Source organism: Typha latifolia, chromosome 2, assembly GCF_019914945.1.
Source record: "Typha latifolia isolate L0001 chromosome 2, TyphaL0001v2, whole genome shotgun sequence".
NCBI lineage: Eukaryota > Viridiplantae > Streptophyta > Magnoliopsida > Poales > Typhaceae > Typha > Typha latifolia.
Window position 1 is genome coordinate 14,665,011 of NC_133087.1, and position 17,190 is coordinate 14,682,200.

The following is a 17,190-nucleotide window of genomic DNA, read 5'->3' on the forward strand; positions in this document are numbered from 1 at the left end:
GAAGAGGATTAACGTAGGAGAGCGGCACGTGGAGGGAGCACGTAAGACAGCCGTTGTAATCTATTGACTTAGAAATCTGAGGAGATTTGATTTTAGGGGACGAGATTTTTCTTTTTGAAATTAAGAGGGATTTTAGATGGGAAAATATTTATTTAAAAAAAAAAAAAAAAAAGTGAGCTGCTTGCTTTGTCGTGTTGCATGCGCCTTAAAAATCCACAGTGTTTCGGTTGAGTACTCCCTTAATTTACACTTAATAGTTAATACTAATCAAATCTCTCAAACTAGACAAGTAATTACTGGTTTAATATTTTTACGCACTTGGAAAGATATGCTCCTAACGAGTAGAAGGACACCTGGACTGGTTTGGAGCATGCAGATGAAGTCTTTTTTTTCCGAATGGTTAATTAATCCCAACCCCCCAATCTTCCTCCAGTCGCTATCCCAATTTGGTGAAAGAATTAATATAAGCTATCCGTATGCGAGTCCACCAATGGGGCTTATCCGCCTGTTCCAATCCGGAGCGAGGATAAGGGGGGGGAGGATAAACTTTGTCAAGATCCACGCGTCCACCCCTGGATAAAACGTTTGACGTTTTGCTTTTATTCCATGTTCCAACTTCCAGGCTCTCCGTCGATCTGGATTTAGACCGACCGATCGAGACGTAGAATATCCACTCACTGGCTTTTTTTTTTAAGAATAAAAAATGAATAAGAAAAGAAATTAATCGTGATTTTACCCAATCGAATCTTTGTACTTTTGGTTCGTTTTCCACGAGTGGCTAATTAAGTCTCAGGCTTTGCCACGTGTTGTCGTCGTTCTCGTCGTCGTCGTCTCTCTCCGCGAACTTGATATCTTAAAATATTTAATTTTTTTTGTTAAAAAAAAAAAAAAAAAAAAAAAAAAACTTGATCTTAAGAAGAGGTGATAAATTTGGAAAATTTAAAGTCAATAAGACGACGTGCAAAATAATCTATCTTTTTTTGTTAAAAAAATAAGGAGCAAAGGGAGCTAGAGGTATATGAGCCGAGTCAGAGAGTAGTACATACACATACACATGATGACGAAGCTTGCCAATGCCACCTCATCCATGTTAATTTCTAACCCGTCATCCATGACTTTTTTTGCTAGGTCTTCATCCATAAAAGTCATGTGTGCTTCATAGGAATCAAACTTTGAACTATGGGCAGCTGCAGTCATTCTAGAAGAATAAGCATGGTATAAGATGTGCCAAGTGTTTGAAGGCACAACTCACTCTCGCATCAAGATGCATGTGTCGTGTGTGTACTCGTCCTTGCTGTTATTGTTACGGTGGACGTAAAAGTCATCCAAGATTAACTTATTGGACAAAATGTATGTATCTGATGTGACGCAGATAAAATATTATTTTAAATTATCAAAAGTTTTTATATTTGCTGCAGTCTTACCTCCGTTGTATTGTTATTTTAGCAAATCGTAATTATTTTGGATAAATTTTGAAAATATATAGCGACCGTAGGAGATCGGAAACACTTTAGATCATAAACCCCTCAAAACCTAGGCAAAAAATTATAAATGATATCTAAGATCACAAATAAATTATTAAAATAATTGTACGGTTATAAGATGGATTTACGACTCACCAGTCGATACCTATGACTATATCTATAATGTCTTGCTTGCTCGAACGAATGATGTACTACTTGTGTGATCGATTTTCAATCTCGATAACCCTTGAGTTTGATGCTATCTTCTCAATAGCCATTGGGATGAAAGTCTTTCAAAATTTGAACTAGATAGGGATGTGTGGAAATCTATATTCAATGTCTTCCATTACAGATACTTCAAAAGCTCTAATGGTGATCTCCAATGTCTCCAAAAATGATAGATGAAATGTCTTAAGATTAGACTAGAATTCACTTATATATAAAGATTTGAAAAGCCTTAGTTATTTACATATTTAACTAGTTTGAGTCTATGTATCATTCAATTCGAACCGATTTATGATATGATTTAGTTGGGTCCTAGTTAAGTCTGTTAGTTGGGTTAGTCTTTATAAATATGTAAAGGGCAGCCCTTATGCTTCAATGGAACCTAATTTAACTTTCTTCAACATTGTCTTTAATCTCTGACTTCTCTCTCCCCCCTCGTATCTCTTTTTTCTAACCATCTCTACCTCTCGAATGACTCTCATCTTGCTCGCCACCACCGTCTACCAACCAAAGTTGTTGGAACATTTCTACATCCGAAACCCCACTATCCACCCTAATTGGCCACCCTACTACCACCACTATTAACCCATGACCAACTGCCATCTCTAGTTGCACCCCTCCATTAGACCAAAGTCTTAGCCACAGCCTCCATTTAGCCAACACTAGTCCTAGCTGGTTCACCAACCTTATCCGCCACCTAATTGCCCTCCTCCTTGATCTGAACCACCTAGAAACCCTAATTAGTGTTGTGTCCGCTCCAAGTCGGCCATCTCTAGCCCCCTTGCATCCCATCATACACGAGAGACACAGCCTAAACCCTAGCCGACCCAATTCAACCCATGCACACGTTAGTAAGTCTAGTCCAGTCCAGAGCTTCTACATGTTTGAGCGCTTTCTTCAGCTCAAATTCTAGCCTGCCTCCATACCAAATTTCACCCTCAGACTACACCGCTAAAGACCTGAACCAGCCCAAACCTCTAGTTGATCCAACCAGACCCTGGCCAACCCGTCCAGTCTAAAGCTTTCTCATTTTTGATTCATCTCCAACCCTAAACCTCGTGCTCTCTCTATAGAAAACTCTTAATAAGACCCTAACCCGTCTTCTAGTCACGTGGCAGGTCTCATACAGCATAAGACACACAAAAAAACTCTAGCCGATGAGAAGCGGTCCAATCAGTTAAACTAGGACACCCAGGGCCAAAGACGTTCCCTTGTTTGGCCTACTCTTGTCCTTTTGATAGAATCATAACCTAGGGTTATTACACAGTGATCCATGACATCACTCCAAAAAAAAAATAAAGGTCCAAAATATGTAAGTGTGTTTGAAGGCATTTGGAGTGCGTTCAAACGATGGCAAATTATTCTCTTTTTTCACCCAAATTGATTGGGGACAAATTTTCTAAGGCTTGTGCATCAAGGATTCTTTAATTTCTGCTCCCAAAGTCAAGACTATGCCTCCACAACTCAAAACACAATCAAATATTTTAGATTTTGTAAATTTGGTACGGAAAAGTTATTCCATCCTACTAATTGTTTTCATGATAGACAATCTCTATAAAGTTTTTAGAAAAACAATAAAGGAGAAGTTGTCTAATGGACAAATTAGATTTGGATATACTTGCAACCAACCAAAGATATTTTGGGGATATGGCTTAAAATATATATATATATATATTCACAAACAAAACAATATATCCCTCTCATACATGGAACAACGTGTATTGTTATTGTTTTTGTAACGCTGCTGAGTTATTTAATAGGAAAAAAAATACAAACCTAAGTTTAATTTATAAGAGAAATGAGAATAAAACAAGTTAATTATGAAGTTGGTGAATGGGCGAACTCAATGGAATGGATTTTAGTGTTGAAAGAGCTATCCAACCATGACATATGGCAAAAGATATGGATATCTCACACATATACATGTCATTTTCCCATTATTATCATTCTTCCCCCCTTTGCTAATTTTTTATATTTTATGCTACTCGATGTCCAGGGCAAATGCACCTTGATTTTTTGTTGAGCCAAGAGGGACCCTACATTTTTAATATATTCCTACCTTATAAAGTCATAAAATAAAATTATTCCTACAAAAAAAATAAATTTAATTCTTTTTATATAAAATATTAAACGACACGTTCTCCTACACTGAGATGTGTTATTATTATTTTCATAGAAAGAGTATGTGTGAGTGCTATAACTTATAAATGGATATATATATATATATATATATATTAATTCTTTTTTTTCTAAAACAAAGTTTAGTGCATGATTTAATCCTAATTAATTTAACTATAATTTTAGTATATATTATATTTTTAATAACGGTAGATGCAAAGCTTAGTTGATACTAATAAAAAAATTTATAATTTGATATTTTTTTTATACAAGTAATTTTATAATTTGATTAAAAAAATTTCTCGCTCCGCCACTGGGGATGTGTGTTATGAAAGTAGGAGCAAAAGATTAAGATACAACAAGATATATTTAATGAGGTAGTTGACGTGCAACTCTCACGTAGAAGAAGGTGAAGAAGTGAGGTCCTCTTAGGTCAATCTTAATCTTAATCTTAATCTTAATCTTAATCTTAATTGCACTTGTAGCTAGCCCATGTTAATTAGGTCAATCTTGATCGTATATAGATAATATATAACGAAGATGTCAGATGCATTGCAATTGGTTAGACATCTACTTCCCATTACGTACGTATCCTAACAACCAATATCATGGGTAGAAGCAAGAAGACGATGCTTAATTATGCATGGAATATTGGACCCATGCAACTAATAAATAATTAATAGAGCAGGGATTATGGAAGTAAGTACTCTATTTTGATAACATCGTGCATGCATGCACTTCCCTTATTCTTTTTTGGAGAGAAAAGTGGAAATTTAATTATTAAACTAATGCTGCTACTTTAGTCATTTAAGAGGTATCTAATTGGGGATCATGCATGTCCTCTAATATTGAATGAATTTTTTATTAATGGAGAATAGAAATTAAAATTTGAGTGTGAATCATAATATTTCAATAGTTTGTGGTGCAAAACATTATCTCTTTTTTTTCTCCCAACTAGATATATTATGCTAAGTATATGTGTAGGAAGGGGCACTAAACTCTTTGTCTAGCTTGTAATTAGCTTATCGGCGGCTCATGAGTTATGATCTATAAATAAATAAAACTTGCTTGTGGACCTTCTAAAGCCTTGGGCTCCTCATCTATGCCATGTGATACGTACAAGGCCCAACTTAGGCTCCAAATGTTTAAACGAGGCCCAAGAATAGGACTGTCGTTTAAAGCCTTGATAATTTATGCGATTCTTACTAATCATACCTTATATTTTATCTGTTTTATGATTCGTGTTTTATCTTTGAAGATTTTATAACCCGACCCTTTTTTTTTTCCTATAATTCTCATTTAACACTCTGATGTTATTTTAACTAACTAATATCGATCAAATTACTAAAATACCCTCACTATTCCTTCTTATTTTCTATCCCTCTACCATCTTCTCCACCTACCTCCTTGGTCGCTGCCGCCACCACCTTTCCTCGTCTTCCCCCTTCCTCCTCATTATCATTTTCTTCTTTTGGTTCTTTTTTGGGGAGAGAGAAAAAAAAGAGGAGAGAGAAATATGATGAAAAAGATAATGGTAATTTACGTATTTATAAATTATTTTATATATTATAATAAAATATTATTTTTTTAATATCGTTAGGTTATAAAATGAGAATTATAGGAAAAAAAAAGGATCAAGTTATAAAATTATTAAAGACGATGTGTGAATCACAAAGTAGATAAAATGTAAGATGTGATTTGTAAAAATTTCTTAATTTATTATTCATTGAGGACTTCTTGTTTTTGGTGATAGAATATGGTTATCCCAATGGATAGAAAAGAAAAAAAGTGGTTTCTCGGAGGTTATAAAGAAACGAGCGAGAAAGAAAACTTGAGCACTATTTGAAAACTTTATGATCCATTGACTTACACGTTTGAACAATAGGAATTGAGCTTTGCAAATCTTTATATTAGTTTATGTCAATAGAAAAATTAGAATATTTCTATATCTTATGTGTACATTTTCACATGTTTTCTGTGAAGTAGCTTTGTAGCTAACTAGTTAAGTATTCTGTCTGGGAAGTATGTTACAGTTCGTAAAAATAGAACTCAAAAGAATTCGATATCGAGATCGTGATACGTTTCAGACCATTGACGGCGGCTCCTTATGTTGGTGATCTCTTCCTTCTGAATCCAAGCTCGTGCAGTAGTGTATCGAAGACCTACTCGTCGACGCCACCGTCAGTTGTGTCACATACATAAACCCAAATATAAACACCACGGTGACAATAACTAGGGCAGCCGCCCCGGCGAAAACTCCATTACGGACAATATAACATTCTCCATCCATCCAACCTTTACCGTAGTATTGCCCAATGTTCATGCTAGACGCAGTCGCCAACAATATGACTGCCAGTGCAAAGGTAACCCTACAATTAATGCCATGAATCTCATCACGAAGTTAAAGAGATAAAAGAAAGAATAAAAAAAGAATAAAAAGGTGGAATAGTAATCAATTGAGATGTATAGATAGTTTCTTTTTTTTTATATAAAAAAAAGAAGAAGAAGAAGAAGAAGGAATTACCAGGATAAAACTAGTAGGACGATGGAGACTATTCGGGTGGTATTATTGTTGTTGTTGTTGGATTTGTTTGCGGAGCGAAGGCTGCCAAGTGCTGCTGCTGAGGTACCAACTACCTGAGCCAATGATAAGCAAATGATTGCTGCCATTCCCAATCCGAAAGCTGAGCTCTTGGGGAGAGAGCAGAGGCTGCCATCCAGTTTCATGTCTTTTGCCTTTCAACATTTTTTTTTAGTCCAACCAAATTTGAAGTCAGAAAGATTTTTTAAATAAATTCTTGAATAGATTTTCATTTCACACACCCCGACCTGATTTTAACTTATCTCTCGTATACTTCAATCTTAAATCATTTAATTTCTTCCAAATATAATTATAGTCTGATTTAAAGATGATCAAAATTAAGTGCTTACTTAACTTTAAAGTACAAGAAAATTAGTTAAGTCGAGCTAAATCAAGAAAAAAATTATAGTTTACTCTTATTTAAAAGTTAAGTACACACTGGTTTATCATAGGGCTTTGAGTTAAAAGTCTAAGGCATATCCTACCTGGGACTTCTCTAGATTGGACGATCACAATCATATGCTTCTTAATTCCGATATCAACTCAAATATATAAAATCTAACCTAGAATAGTTTTTCTTATTCAAAAATACAATAATAAAAAAAAAAATTTGGTCTACAGACTGAAGTCAAATAGTGAAATAGATTAGTAGAAAACTTTTTCCAATCCAATAAAAACAACAGAAAAAGAACTCACCTTCAACTTCTTGAATTCGGCGGCTAGGGAGCAGGAGAAGGCCACCATGGTAAGCAGCAGCACCATTGCCACCCTCCAATGCCCAAACCTCTCCATCAAAAGAAGAGAAAAAGAAAAAGAAAAGGAAAAATTCTTTATCTCTGGATAAGGATGCTATTTTATCCTATCAGGGCTTTTGCCCAAGGAGGAAGGAAGGGATGCTTGGCTTTCTAATCTCTCTTCTCTTCTCTTCTCTTCTCTTCTCTTCTCTTGTGGAATTCCCTTTCCTCCTCTTAAGGATTAGGATCTCCATCTCTCCATCCTTGGATGGAGGGAGTGGGGGGCATTGACTCTCCCCCTCTTTCTTAGAAGGAGAGGTGGTCAACTGCCTGAGGATAGTTGAATTATTCGATTCCTATTCTAACGAGAAAGAGAAAGGTAGAGAAAAAGATGAAAAAGAAAATGGGGTTGAGTGGAAGAATCTTTTAATTGGTGTGGACTAGTTAGAGCTTTTACAGATGTATGTCTCTATCTGATAACATTTAGACCCTCATTTGGGAATAAGAAATCGTAATAACCGATAAATTATAGGATTGATATTTGATAGAGTATGATTCGAGTATGTTATAATCTATTTCTTTCTTAATAGGGGTAGCATTTTTATCCCAAATATTCTAACCAAGTCATCCAAAGTCAAGAATCTTATGATAGGAAACCTCTCAAGGTATTAATTTTTATTACTAATCAAGGGAGTTTATGGTACACGGCAAAGGCATGTCTTTTTCTTCCTTTTGTCTTCTTAATCTATTTATTACTATCAACTATGGCAAAGTTTCAAGGCCTTAGTCCTACTCTTAATCTATTTCTAGCCATGGTGTTATGATATTATCAATTATTGACAAAGATTATAGATTTATATTTTTCATCAGCTCGATGATAAATATAATCTTGACCTTCAAAGTAAAAAATAACTTACCCCAAACAATCCAAATATATAAAACAAAGACCAAAGTCAAGAATCTAATGAAAGAAATAATTTGATTGATAACTAATCGAGAGGGCCCTGTCTTCTTAATCTAATAATATGCCCTAATAATGAAGCATTGTTGCTTTAATTTAGTGGATCTATTGATGGTTAAGGAGATAATAAACGACATTAATTAAAGAAGCAGGCGTGATGGTGACGATGAGTTTTAGTGAGAGAATCAAATTTGACGACGTCTTTTGGGGACAAGATTGACTTTTAGTGCTCCCTTCTTTCTTCTTCAAAGCCTGCGGGTTTTGACCAATAAGGAAATGATGATACTTAGAGGTCTATGTGTTACATGCCAACTTGGACTATTGACACTCTTAAATGCTTCTCGATATTTTATTAAGTAATGATTAATAATGTATGGAAATGGGAATCCTCTTTCAACTCTTCAATTAATATTAATATTGTCCGAACCTTCTGATGTTTTTTTCTAATGCTTCGCCGTATTTTATTAAGTAAAAAGATTACTTGTATATCTAGCTATCTAAATTTATTATTTATTATATAAAAATAATATAGTAATAAAATTGTAATCCATCCTAATTCTTATTATATCTGACTGTGTGGGCACCATAGGATAAGCCAGTCCACTACTATTTACTAAACATAACGTTGGGGGGGAGCCATGAGATAAAGAGAATTCGTTTGTTTAGGAACTCAACAACTTCCAGCAACAAAATAACCACTTTTAAAAGCATACCAAAAGCACTCATATATGCACTTGACATAAGCAATTAGGTTGCTTTCCTCTTTGTCAATGTCGTCACCATCCCAAATGCACTACTTCTCTTCCTTTTCTGGCTTGCCTCTGATCATCGGACTTACAAACAATTGCAATGTATGTTGATCACTTTTGTTTTCTTTAAGTCGTTTCTTTTTCTAATTCCATTAACACTGTGTAGACAAATTAAGAAGAAGGTAAAATAAGGTTTAGATTCATCCTCCAGTGTTTGCTTCTTGTGGATTATCAACACTCCCGGTGTTCGCGGCCGCATCGTCCATGGTTACGTCGGGAGTTGCACTGTTACTGTAATCAACTGTGGTGGTTGGAGAGGTGGATTGCATGCCAATAGCTTCCTCAGTTGCATTTGACACAGGCACCGTTGTCACCTCGTCTGTGTTAACATCCATCAACTTTCGCTGCTTCAGTGCCCTTTGTGCCACCAGATTGCTATCCTTGGATATGCTTGCTGGAGAATCCTTCTGCATAGCCACAGATCCTGAGGCTCTTGAGGCTTGAAGTATCTGTAGCCGGTAATCTGTTTCCGGACGCCTACATACCTTTCTCAGTGGTACTATTTCCTGTGAAATTGAGAACTTGAAAAATGTACTATTTCACATGTAAAATTAAGAACTTGAAAATTGATGTACTATTTACTGAGCCAACATTTCACTTAAACTATGCACACCAGCAGATATTTGACATCCATGCAACCATTCATTTCAGTAGCTGGTTGAAATTGTTGAACGGAATAAGTGAACATATAAGACAATCTACTTTCCAGATGAGTGAAGAAATTAGCAGCTGGTTACTATGATATCAAATATCACATACTATAATCGATGATTCACCCATACCAGCATAATCATCTGTAGGTTACATCTAAAAGTTAAGAAGTTTGGAAATTCATATAACCTTCATAAAATTTTCTTAGATATACAACCATAAAGATGAAGAAGAATGATGATATTGTTATAGCAAGTGGTGCCCATCCCTAGGGTACAACATGCCAAAAAATTACACGTAGACAATCTCAACTGTGGCTAAACTGTACTAGAAAGAGAAAAGACATCAAAATAAAGCTCCTTAGAAGGAGACAGATCCTGCAAGAAATTTTTTTAATAGCAATAGCATCTCAAAAGGTATTTATTTTCATCACCGCAAATGGTCAAAGTACATGAGTTGACCTCCTCTTTTGTATAAATATTCAGAAACTTTGTTGTGGGATGGGTCTCTTCCTTAGTTGTTTTTAACTTCTTCAAGATTATCATCTGTGGGGTCATCATAGTATATGGTTGTCATTGATACGGTAAAGGCAAAAACAAATTGCCAATTCCACTTATCAGCCTAACTCACTACACGTAGACAATCTCAACTGTGGCTAAACTGTACTAGAAAGAGAAAAGACATCAAAATAAAGCTCCTTAGAAGGAGACAGATCCTGCAAGAAATTTTTTTAATAGCAATAGCATCTCAAAAGGTATTTATTTTCATCACCGCAAATGGTCAAAGTACATGAGTTGACCTCCTCTTTTGTATAAATATTCAGAAACTTTGTTGTGGGATGGGTCTCTTCCTTAGTTGTTTTTAACTTCTTCAAGATTATCATCTGTGGGGTCATCATAGTATATGGTTGTCATTGATACGGTAAAGGCAAAAACAAATTGCCAATTCCACTTATCAGCCTAACTCACTACACGTAGACAATCTCAACTGTGGCTAAACTGTACTAGAAAGAGAAAAGACATCAAAATAAAGCTCCTTAGAAGGAGACAGATCCTGCAAGAAATTTTTTTAATAGCAATAGCATCTCAAAAGGTATTTATTTTCATCACCGCAAATGGTCAAAGTACATGAGTTGACCTCCTCTTTTGTATAAATATTCAGAAACTTTGTTGTGGGATGGGTCTCTTCCTTAGTTGTTTTTAACTTCTTCAAGATTATCATCTGTGGGGTCATCATAGTATATGGTTGTCATTGATACGGTAAAGGCAAAAACAAATTGCCAATTCCACTTATCAGCCTAACTCACCCTTGTGTAAAATCTGTCCTTGTATTGCAATCGTATCAAAACTTGTATACTAAGCATTTTATGTATCTTAAACAAATATAGCAGTGCAGTTTCATTCATAACAAGGGAAATTGCAATTCTTGGATTTTAGAAATTTCATGGTATATACTGGCATTCATCTTTAACAGGATCCATAGTATAGACTATAGAAAGAAAGTACCTCAGACTGATCATGATCATAACGAACCAGAAATCTGCATCGACATCCTCGTACGTCATGTCTTCGCCTTTGTGCATCAAGGACATGGGCATCAAAATAGAGAGCCTGCTCTTTCCCTTCCTGTTCCATTCAGAGAAAAAAGCCAGCAAAAATTAAAATCAACTTTTTCTGAATTATTTCAACTTCAATTGTAGAAGTACAATAGTGCCTTTAAGTTCCTCAAACAGCATCACAAAAAATAACCAACTGTTGTTCATTTCTAATATCGTAAAGGTGCTTCAAGAAGGGGAAACGAACTCCAAGCATTCAGGTCTCAGGTCTTTACTGGCAATGATGAAAAAGCTATGCAGTTAACAATCTCAGCTCTCATAGATCTAATGCATAACATGAACAAGACATCACACCATATCCAAGCTTGAGATTTAACCAAAAGATATCCAGCAAACAGACAGTGCCAAGAAGTCATCAATAAAAGGGCTTTGACTGAAGGTTCATCTACTTAATGAACAAAGTAGCAGATTCAGCACCAGAGACACATTATTTGCAGCACTTGGACATAGCAAGAATAAGAATCAGTCGTACCGAACTATTTCTGCATATTTCAGAGGGATGATCTATAATATTCTTATTATATAATATTTTTGCCTCCTCTCAGTGTATCAGAGGATGCCCACATGTAGCTGGAGTAATAGCATGCATGTGCACAAGACCGAAAGTGGACTCCGGTAGAGAGTGAAATTTTAGTGAACATCTAATTAATTATCGTACAAAGAGTACGAGTAGAGTTCTTGTTTGTTGAGCACAAGATTGTAATTAATGTAAACTTCTATTCACATAAAACAATAAAAAAAAGATAGAAAAGAAACAAAGAAGCCAATAGTACCTGAAAACAAAGTATGAGATCACCCGGAAGTACGGCAACACATTCTGCAGCTTCACATGGAAGGGATCTCTGCCTCACACACTTCCGCACATTGATCCATTCATCCTCTTCAACACCAAAGCCTGAAAAGCGAACCAGAACTTCCTGACACAAGCAGAAAAATAAATAAAAATTAGACATCATGGAAACTTCTGGTTTGTCTATTACCATTGTTTGCTACCATGAATTTCAGTACTCAGTTTTTGTCTCTTGAGTGATTTAGAAATCAATACATGCAATAGCATCAGATAACCACAGTCCGAAAAACAAATGTAGTAAAGAGCATGCAAAAGAAACCCACCATTTGGCGGATACATAAAGTTTAATTACAATAAGTCAGTAACATTTTTATATTTCTAACAGTGTCAAATGACAATAATATGAAACAGAATTAAATATCAATACCGGATCGCCTGTTTCAAACATTCTATGAGAAAGAAACACTGCAACATCATACCTGCATATGAAAAAATAATCAGCTCAAGTATAGGAAGCAGAAAATAGAAGACAATACTGACCATGCAGCAAATTTAACTATATTAAAGCATATGAAAGATTGGCATTAAAATTTTCAGTGAAATACTGCATAGAAACCAATAAAGCGGGGGAAAAAGGTTATAAGGACGGTTGTATCACAGATTATAGGTTACAAGATCTTTGGATCATCTGAATATGTTTTTTCCCAGGATAGATTCAATTCCTGAGCACTCATAATTTTACTCCTGTACAACAAGGACGCCAGGAATTTGGTTAAACAAGTCAAAATACCCTTGGATTGTCAACACTCCTAAGTTTCTGAGACTGAGAGTACTTAGTGCACCAGTTAAATAGAAAAATATGATTTCCTAGTTTCAGGAGCATACGGGTCAGGATAAAGATAAAATGTTTTCATTATTACACATTGCAGGGTAAAGGAGTACCCTGAAGGTAGTCTGTACTTGTTGCACACTTCCCAAAACATCCACAAAACGTGCTGCTCAAAATAACTTTGAATATCCTCAAACGACATACCTATACCTCATGTTGATGCGCATTGGCCAAATATCAGCCTAGGTGATCGATAATTAGCAGCCAGGAATGATGTTCGCTACTATGCTCAATGATTTTACATTAAACTAGAAGTGCATGAGAGTAATGCCTCTCTGCCAAAGACATCCAATGCCCTAACAAATCTTGCACACAATTGGCCACCTAGAGGATCCATAAATCTTAGACATTCTTCATAACCCAGGGATCAGAATACAAATGGAAGAACGCAAAAGATAAAACACTGACATGAATTTTTGAAAGGTAGCATGCAAAGTAAATGAAGTCTTGGGTACTTCCAGACTTCAGTTTTGCCTTAGTCAAGAGTTTAATTATTGCATAAGAAATGAAAATATCCAAGTAACTTCACCTTATTTAGAGGTACAACCTGGAAATCTTGCTGTATACATTAATATGCTTTCCCAAAATGAAGCAAAAGATGGAATACAAGCCAATAACATCAAGTGCCTGTAGTGTATCATAGAACTTGCAAATGGAATTATCCATGACTTGATTGCAGGGATGGCCTTAAGGTTTTGAAGTAAAAGCAGTTATCCAACAAACACCTCAATAAATCAACAAACATTTATGGCAAATATAGATTACCTACCATGCCCCATCTCTAGCTGATTTTGCTTCAAATTCCACCTGACCATTATCCAATGAATTTCTACCTGGATACCAAGGTTATGAGGAAATCCAAAATCATAAAGCAGCTATGATGCCTAAAAACATAGATGTTCATTCAAGAAAAGTCAGAAGATTCGGCAACCAATTGCATTGAAGATAGCAAATAGTCCACAAAGCCAGTTTACATGAGCAACTTTTTCTGCATAATAGCATGGCATGGATTGCATAATCGAGGGAAACTTTAAGGAGATCAAGCTAACCAAGATAATTTCAAGCTCTGCTCATTTATAAGCAAGCAAAGCACAAGATTACCTGACAAATTTTCATGCTGAGCATGAAACAGATATTTTTAGTCTCTATGTCTACACATCAAGTGATCCTCTGAAATGTATAAGCAGTTGTAGGACTGACACTGTTTTATTTTTTTATCAAGTTTCAAATATATTAAATATTTATATATATAAATTTATTCAGCTTTTCTGCGTAAATTAGACCGATTACCAGAGCTTAAGTTGAAGCTTGCTCACCAACTGAGTTAATCAAGAAACCGTTATTTAAAATTAGTATTCCAGAAGTTCAGAAAGACTTTTGTAGAATGAACTTCATTCAGCATTACGAGTTCTGAAATAAGCAACTCTCTCGTTAGAGATAGATCTAATGACCCAGAATACAAGCTTATAAAGTTGGCAGTATAAAATGCACACTTTGCATGCAAGCAGGCATCCAAACAGCCACACAAGCTAATTTGAGCTGAGCTCAAGAAAACTAATGATTATCTCCAGCTTGGCTCCTTCATATGCATATGTCAGGAAGATATTTTTATATCCAGAGAACATATAAGCTAAAGAGTATGTGAAACACAATCTCCAGGTTAACATACTATAGACATTGATAAATTTTAAAAGATTTAACAAAAGATAGGCTGATTAGCTCTACAACATTTGAAACTGGCAATCTGTACAATGCATATCAGATATCATATTAGTAGAATCATAATAAGATAATAACTTAAAATCTCTCTACAGAAGACAGACCAAACACTCAGATAGATTCCATGAGTAATTTTTAACCTCCTAGTTACATAAAGATAATAGTTACACAATGCAATAAATCTTTATATCCTACTTAATTGTTACATGAATGTATTCACCAATTGACTCTAACTTCAGAAATACCTTCATCGATCTAAGCAGCATCTTTCCTGTGTTCCTATCACAGGTTCCTGTCTCCACCTTGTGACACCTTCCACTTTAAATAAAGGACTGTTCTTGGATGATTTTCTCTTACTAAATTTATCAGAAAATGACCTTAACTTGTCATTTCTTATTCTATCTATCTAGTACTTTCCTCGTCAAGAGAACTCCAATTCTGTCATAAGTCATAACAACTGTAATGTCCTCCTCCAATTGAAAAATAGATTAAGAAATAGAGCTATAAACTTGGAATACCTTGTGATCATCTCTTTTCCTGTTCTAGTACCTATTCTTTTACACATTTCTAATGTAGAAATTATTCAGTAAAATTACAACAATAACAAACGCCAACCCTTTAGTCTCCAACTCTTTCATCTCTACTTAGTAAAGGGTTTGCATCCAGACAAGAGCTATGTGGGCTTAAATGGATATGGCCAACTCTCCTTGGTGCAATATGTGATCCACGTTGGATATGTCCAAAGTCCAAACCATCATAACCAATTGTCATTTTTTCTCTATCAATGCTACCGCTGACTTCATCTAATGTTATCATCATTACTCTTATCTTTCTTAGTAATGAGGATAGAGTGAGTATTGCCATTAGCCAAAAAAACTTCTCCTTCAAAAACTTAAAGCCAACCATGTAGGGGTCGAAACCCTATGTTTCTTTCTCCCACAATGGTGGCCGAGGAAGGATGGAGCACTCTGACTTTCCCCTTCCTCCCTGCCACGGTGACAGTGCGACATGCTAGACAACAAAAGGGTATAGAAGGCAACTCTCAAGCGCATCTCCATAAAGGATGACATGATGGTCTCAATACCACTGCTAGATATACTTCTTGTGCCAACAACCTATTGGCACAAGATGTGCCGCACAACAAGCATAGTGTAGGTCAGCACATAAACCCTTGCTCCAAATTCCAATAAATATCAATGCATAAATGTAAGGTACCAAGATTAGTATGCGTGCATTAATTAAATTGACCAATCATAGCTCTTGAGAGAATCTTGAATGCATTAAATTACATTGGAATGGACAAAATATTGAAGGGAATTTGTCAAGAGCATTACATAGCTCAAATGATTGGTTCTAAGATAACCACCTGAAGGAGCTGAAACTGGAGGAGCCACATTTCTAAATGAAAGTGATTCATCCCGATGCATAGGCGTAACACTTAGCTTCCCAGGTGCTTTACCCAATTTAGCCCTTTGTGCATATCTACGATTTTGAAACCAGTTCCACACCTGTAACAAACCTTAATAACTAGAAGTTTCTAAACAATCAAATAGTTGAAATAATAATTAAAAATCTCGTACCTGCTTCGGTTGCACAGAAATTTTTCCATTTCGTTCGGGGGACGCACTTAACGCAAATAATACTTTGTTGTTAGTAAGTCTCCTACTACATTGAAACTGCTAAGGGTTACCAAGGTAAAGTACATGTTCGTGAATACCTAAACTTTTCGGCAAGGGCAGATATAACATGACGATGAGGTATTGCATTATTCACTTCCAGCAAGCGTGCTTCCATCTCCATGACCTTAAAAATGGAACCATTGTAAGCCATAACTAGATAAACAAGCATCGTCTAGGTATGAAACAATCATTATAAGGTTTTAATGTACCATACTTGCATTAATTGTGTCATAGAGAAAGAAAACGGTACTGAATAGTGAATATTATTTTCCAAAAATTTCTATTATACAAAAGCAAACGTTAAAAATAGAGAAAATAAAAGAGTTTTATCATAGACCTTCGTAAAAGATTCACTTTTTCGCACATATATCTCCTCCCAAAGATCTAACCTTTTTCCTAAATCTCGAGGCGCATTCGATGGGTAGAGCCTAGAAGTGTGCTCATAATCTGGATTTTGGCGTGACACAAAACGCGGACAACACACATATATCAGCTCGCAATCATCAGCACAAGTAGGAATTGAGACCATAAAACGTGTAACTCCCAAAGAAATAACCCTCAGTTAGCACCCATTCCTCTCACCACATCTCATTAAGCCGGGTAAAAACATCTATAAGCACGGATATATTACCAATCAAAGGGAGAGCAAGAGGATTCGAAGTTAGATCGCGAGGAAGAAGGAGAGAGGTAGGGTTTTGCATCCCGGGGGCGTTACCTCGTTGGGGGTGAAGCGGAAGACGGGGCCTCCGCCATGTGGGGGTCGACCCATCCGAGCCCAAAAATCCGAAACCCCCAAACCCCGAGATTGTGTGCTCGAGAGCGCGAGCGAGAGCGAGAGCGAGCAACGGTGAGGTGATGAAGCGATTTGTTATCTTTCGCCTTCGAGTCGACAACGGTTTACTTGGATCTATCATCTATTTCAAGTGTCCGATTTGGTTCATCAGGTCTAAACACCC

The 17,190-nt window shown here is 35.9% G+C and overlaps 2 protein-coding genes across 6 annotated transcripts; both read right to left on the reverse strand.

The window, feature by feature from the left end:
• Positions 1-5,694: 5,694 nt before the first annotated feature.
• Positions 5,695-7,479, reverse strand: LOC140781517 (protein MODIFYING WALL LIGNIN-1-like). The gene is made up of 3 exons (XM_073127522.1): positions 7,084-7,479; positions 6,331-6,542; positions 5,695-6,175 (listed from the first exon to the last, which is right to left on the reverse strand). The coding sequence occupies exons 1-3, from the start codon at positions 7,177-7,179 to the stop codon at positions 5,890-5,892; spliced, it is 594 nt and encodes a 197-aa protein (XP_072983623.1). The 5' UTR covers positions 7,180-7,479; the 3' UTR covers positions 5,695-5,889.
• A 1,247-nt stretch (positions 7,480-8,726) lies between these two features.
• LOC140781518 (protein SAWADEE HOMEODOMAIN HOMOLOG 2-like) lies at positions 8,727-17,190 on the reverse strand. 5 transcript variants are annotated; one of them, XM_073127525.1, is made up of 10 exons: positions 16,866-17,125; positions 16,624-16,681; positions 16,273-16,358; positions 16,136-16,181; positions 15,922-16,063; positions 13,606-13,669; positions 12,375-12,426; positions 11,931-12,074; positions 11,048-11,167; positions 8,727-9,397 (listed from the first exon to the last, which is right to left on the reverse strand). In XM_073127525.1, the coding sequence occupies exons 3-10, from the start codon at positions 16,353-16,355 to the stop codon at positions 9,032-9,034; spliced, it is 1,017 nt and encodes a 338-aa protein (XP_072983626.1). In that variant the 5' UTR covers positions 16,356-16,358; positions 16,624-16,681; positions 16,866-17,125; the 3' UTR covers positions 8,727-9,031. The 5 variants fall into 5 exon arrangements, with proteins under 5 accessions (XP_072983626.1, XP_072983624.1, XP_072983628.1 ...); XM_073127523.1 differs by lacking the exon at positions 16,624-16,681 and having other exon boundaries at positions 16,950-17,190; XM_073127527.1 differs by lacking the exon at positions 16,624-16,681 and having other exon boundaries at positions 15,922-16,037; positions 16,950-17,125.

What these genes read in the sequence shown, in the direction of transcription:
- LOC140781517 (XM_073127522.1), bottom strand. Translation starts at nt 7,179, where the DNA reads ATGGAGAGGTTTGGGCATTGGAGGGTGGCAATGGTGCTGCTGCTTACC. An exon ending in CCGAATTCAAGAAGTTGAAG is followed by an intron (nt 6,543 to 7,083) that starts GTGAGTTCTTTT and finishes AAATGTTGAAAG; the next exon opens with GCAAAAGACATGAAACTGGA. An exon ending in GTCCTACTAGTTTTATCCTG is followed by an intron (nt 6,176 to 6,330) that starts GTAATTCCTTCT and finishes CATTAATTGTAG; the next exon opens with GGTTACCTTTGCACTGGCAG.
- LOC140781518 (XM_073127523.1), bottom strand. Translation starts at nt 17,003, where the DNA reads ATGGGTCGACCCCCACATGGCGGAGGCCCCGTCTTCCGCTTCACCCCC. An exon ending in TTTCTGTGCAACCGAAGCAG is followed by an intron (nt 16,064 to 16,135) that starts GTACGAGATTTT and finishes GGTTTGTTACAG; the next exon opens with GTGTGGAACTGGTTTCAAAA. An exon ending in TCCAGTTTCAGCTCCTTCAG is followed by an intron (nt 13,670 to 15,921) that starts GTGGTTATCTTA and finishes CTTGGTATCCAG; the next exon opens with GTAGAAATTCATTGGATAAT.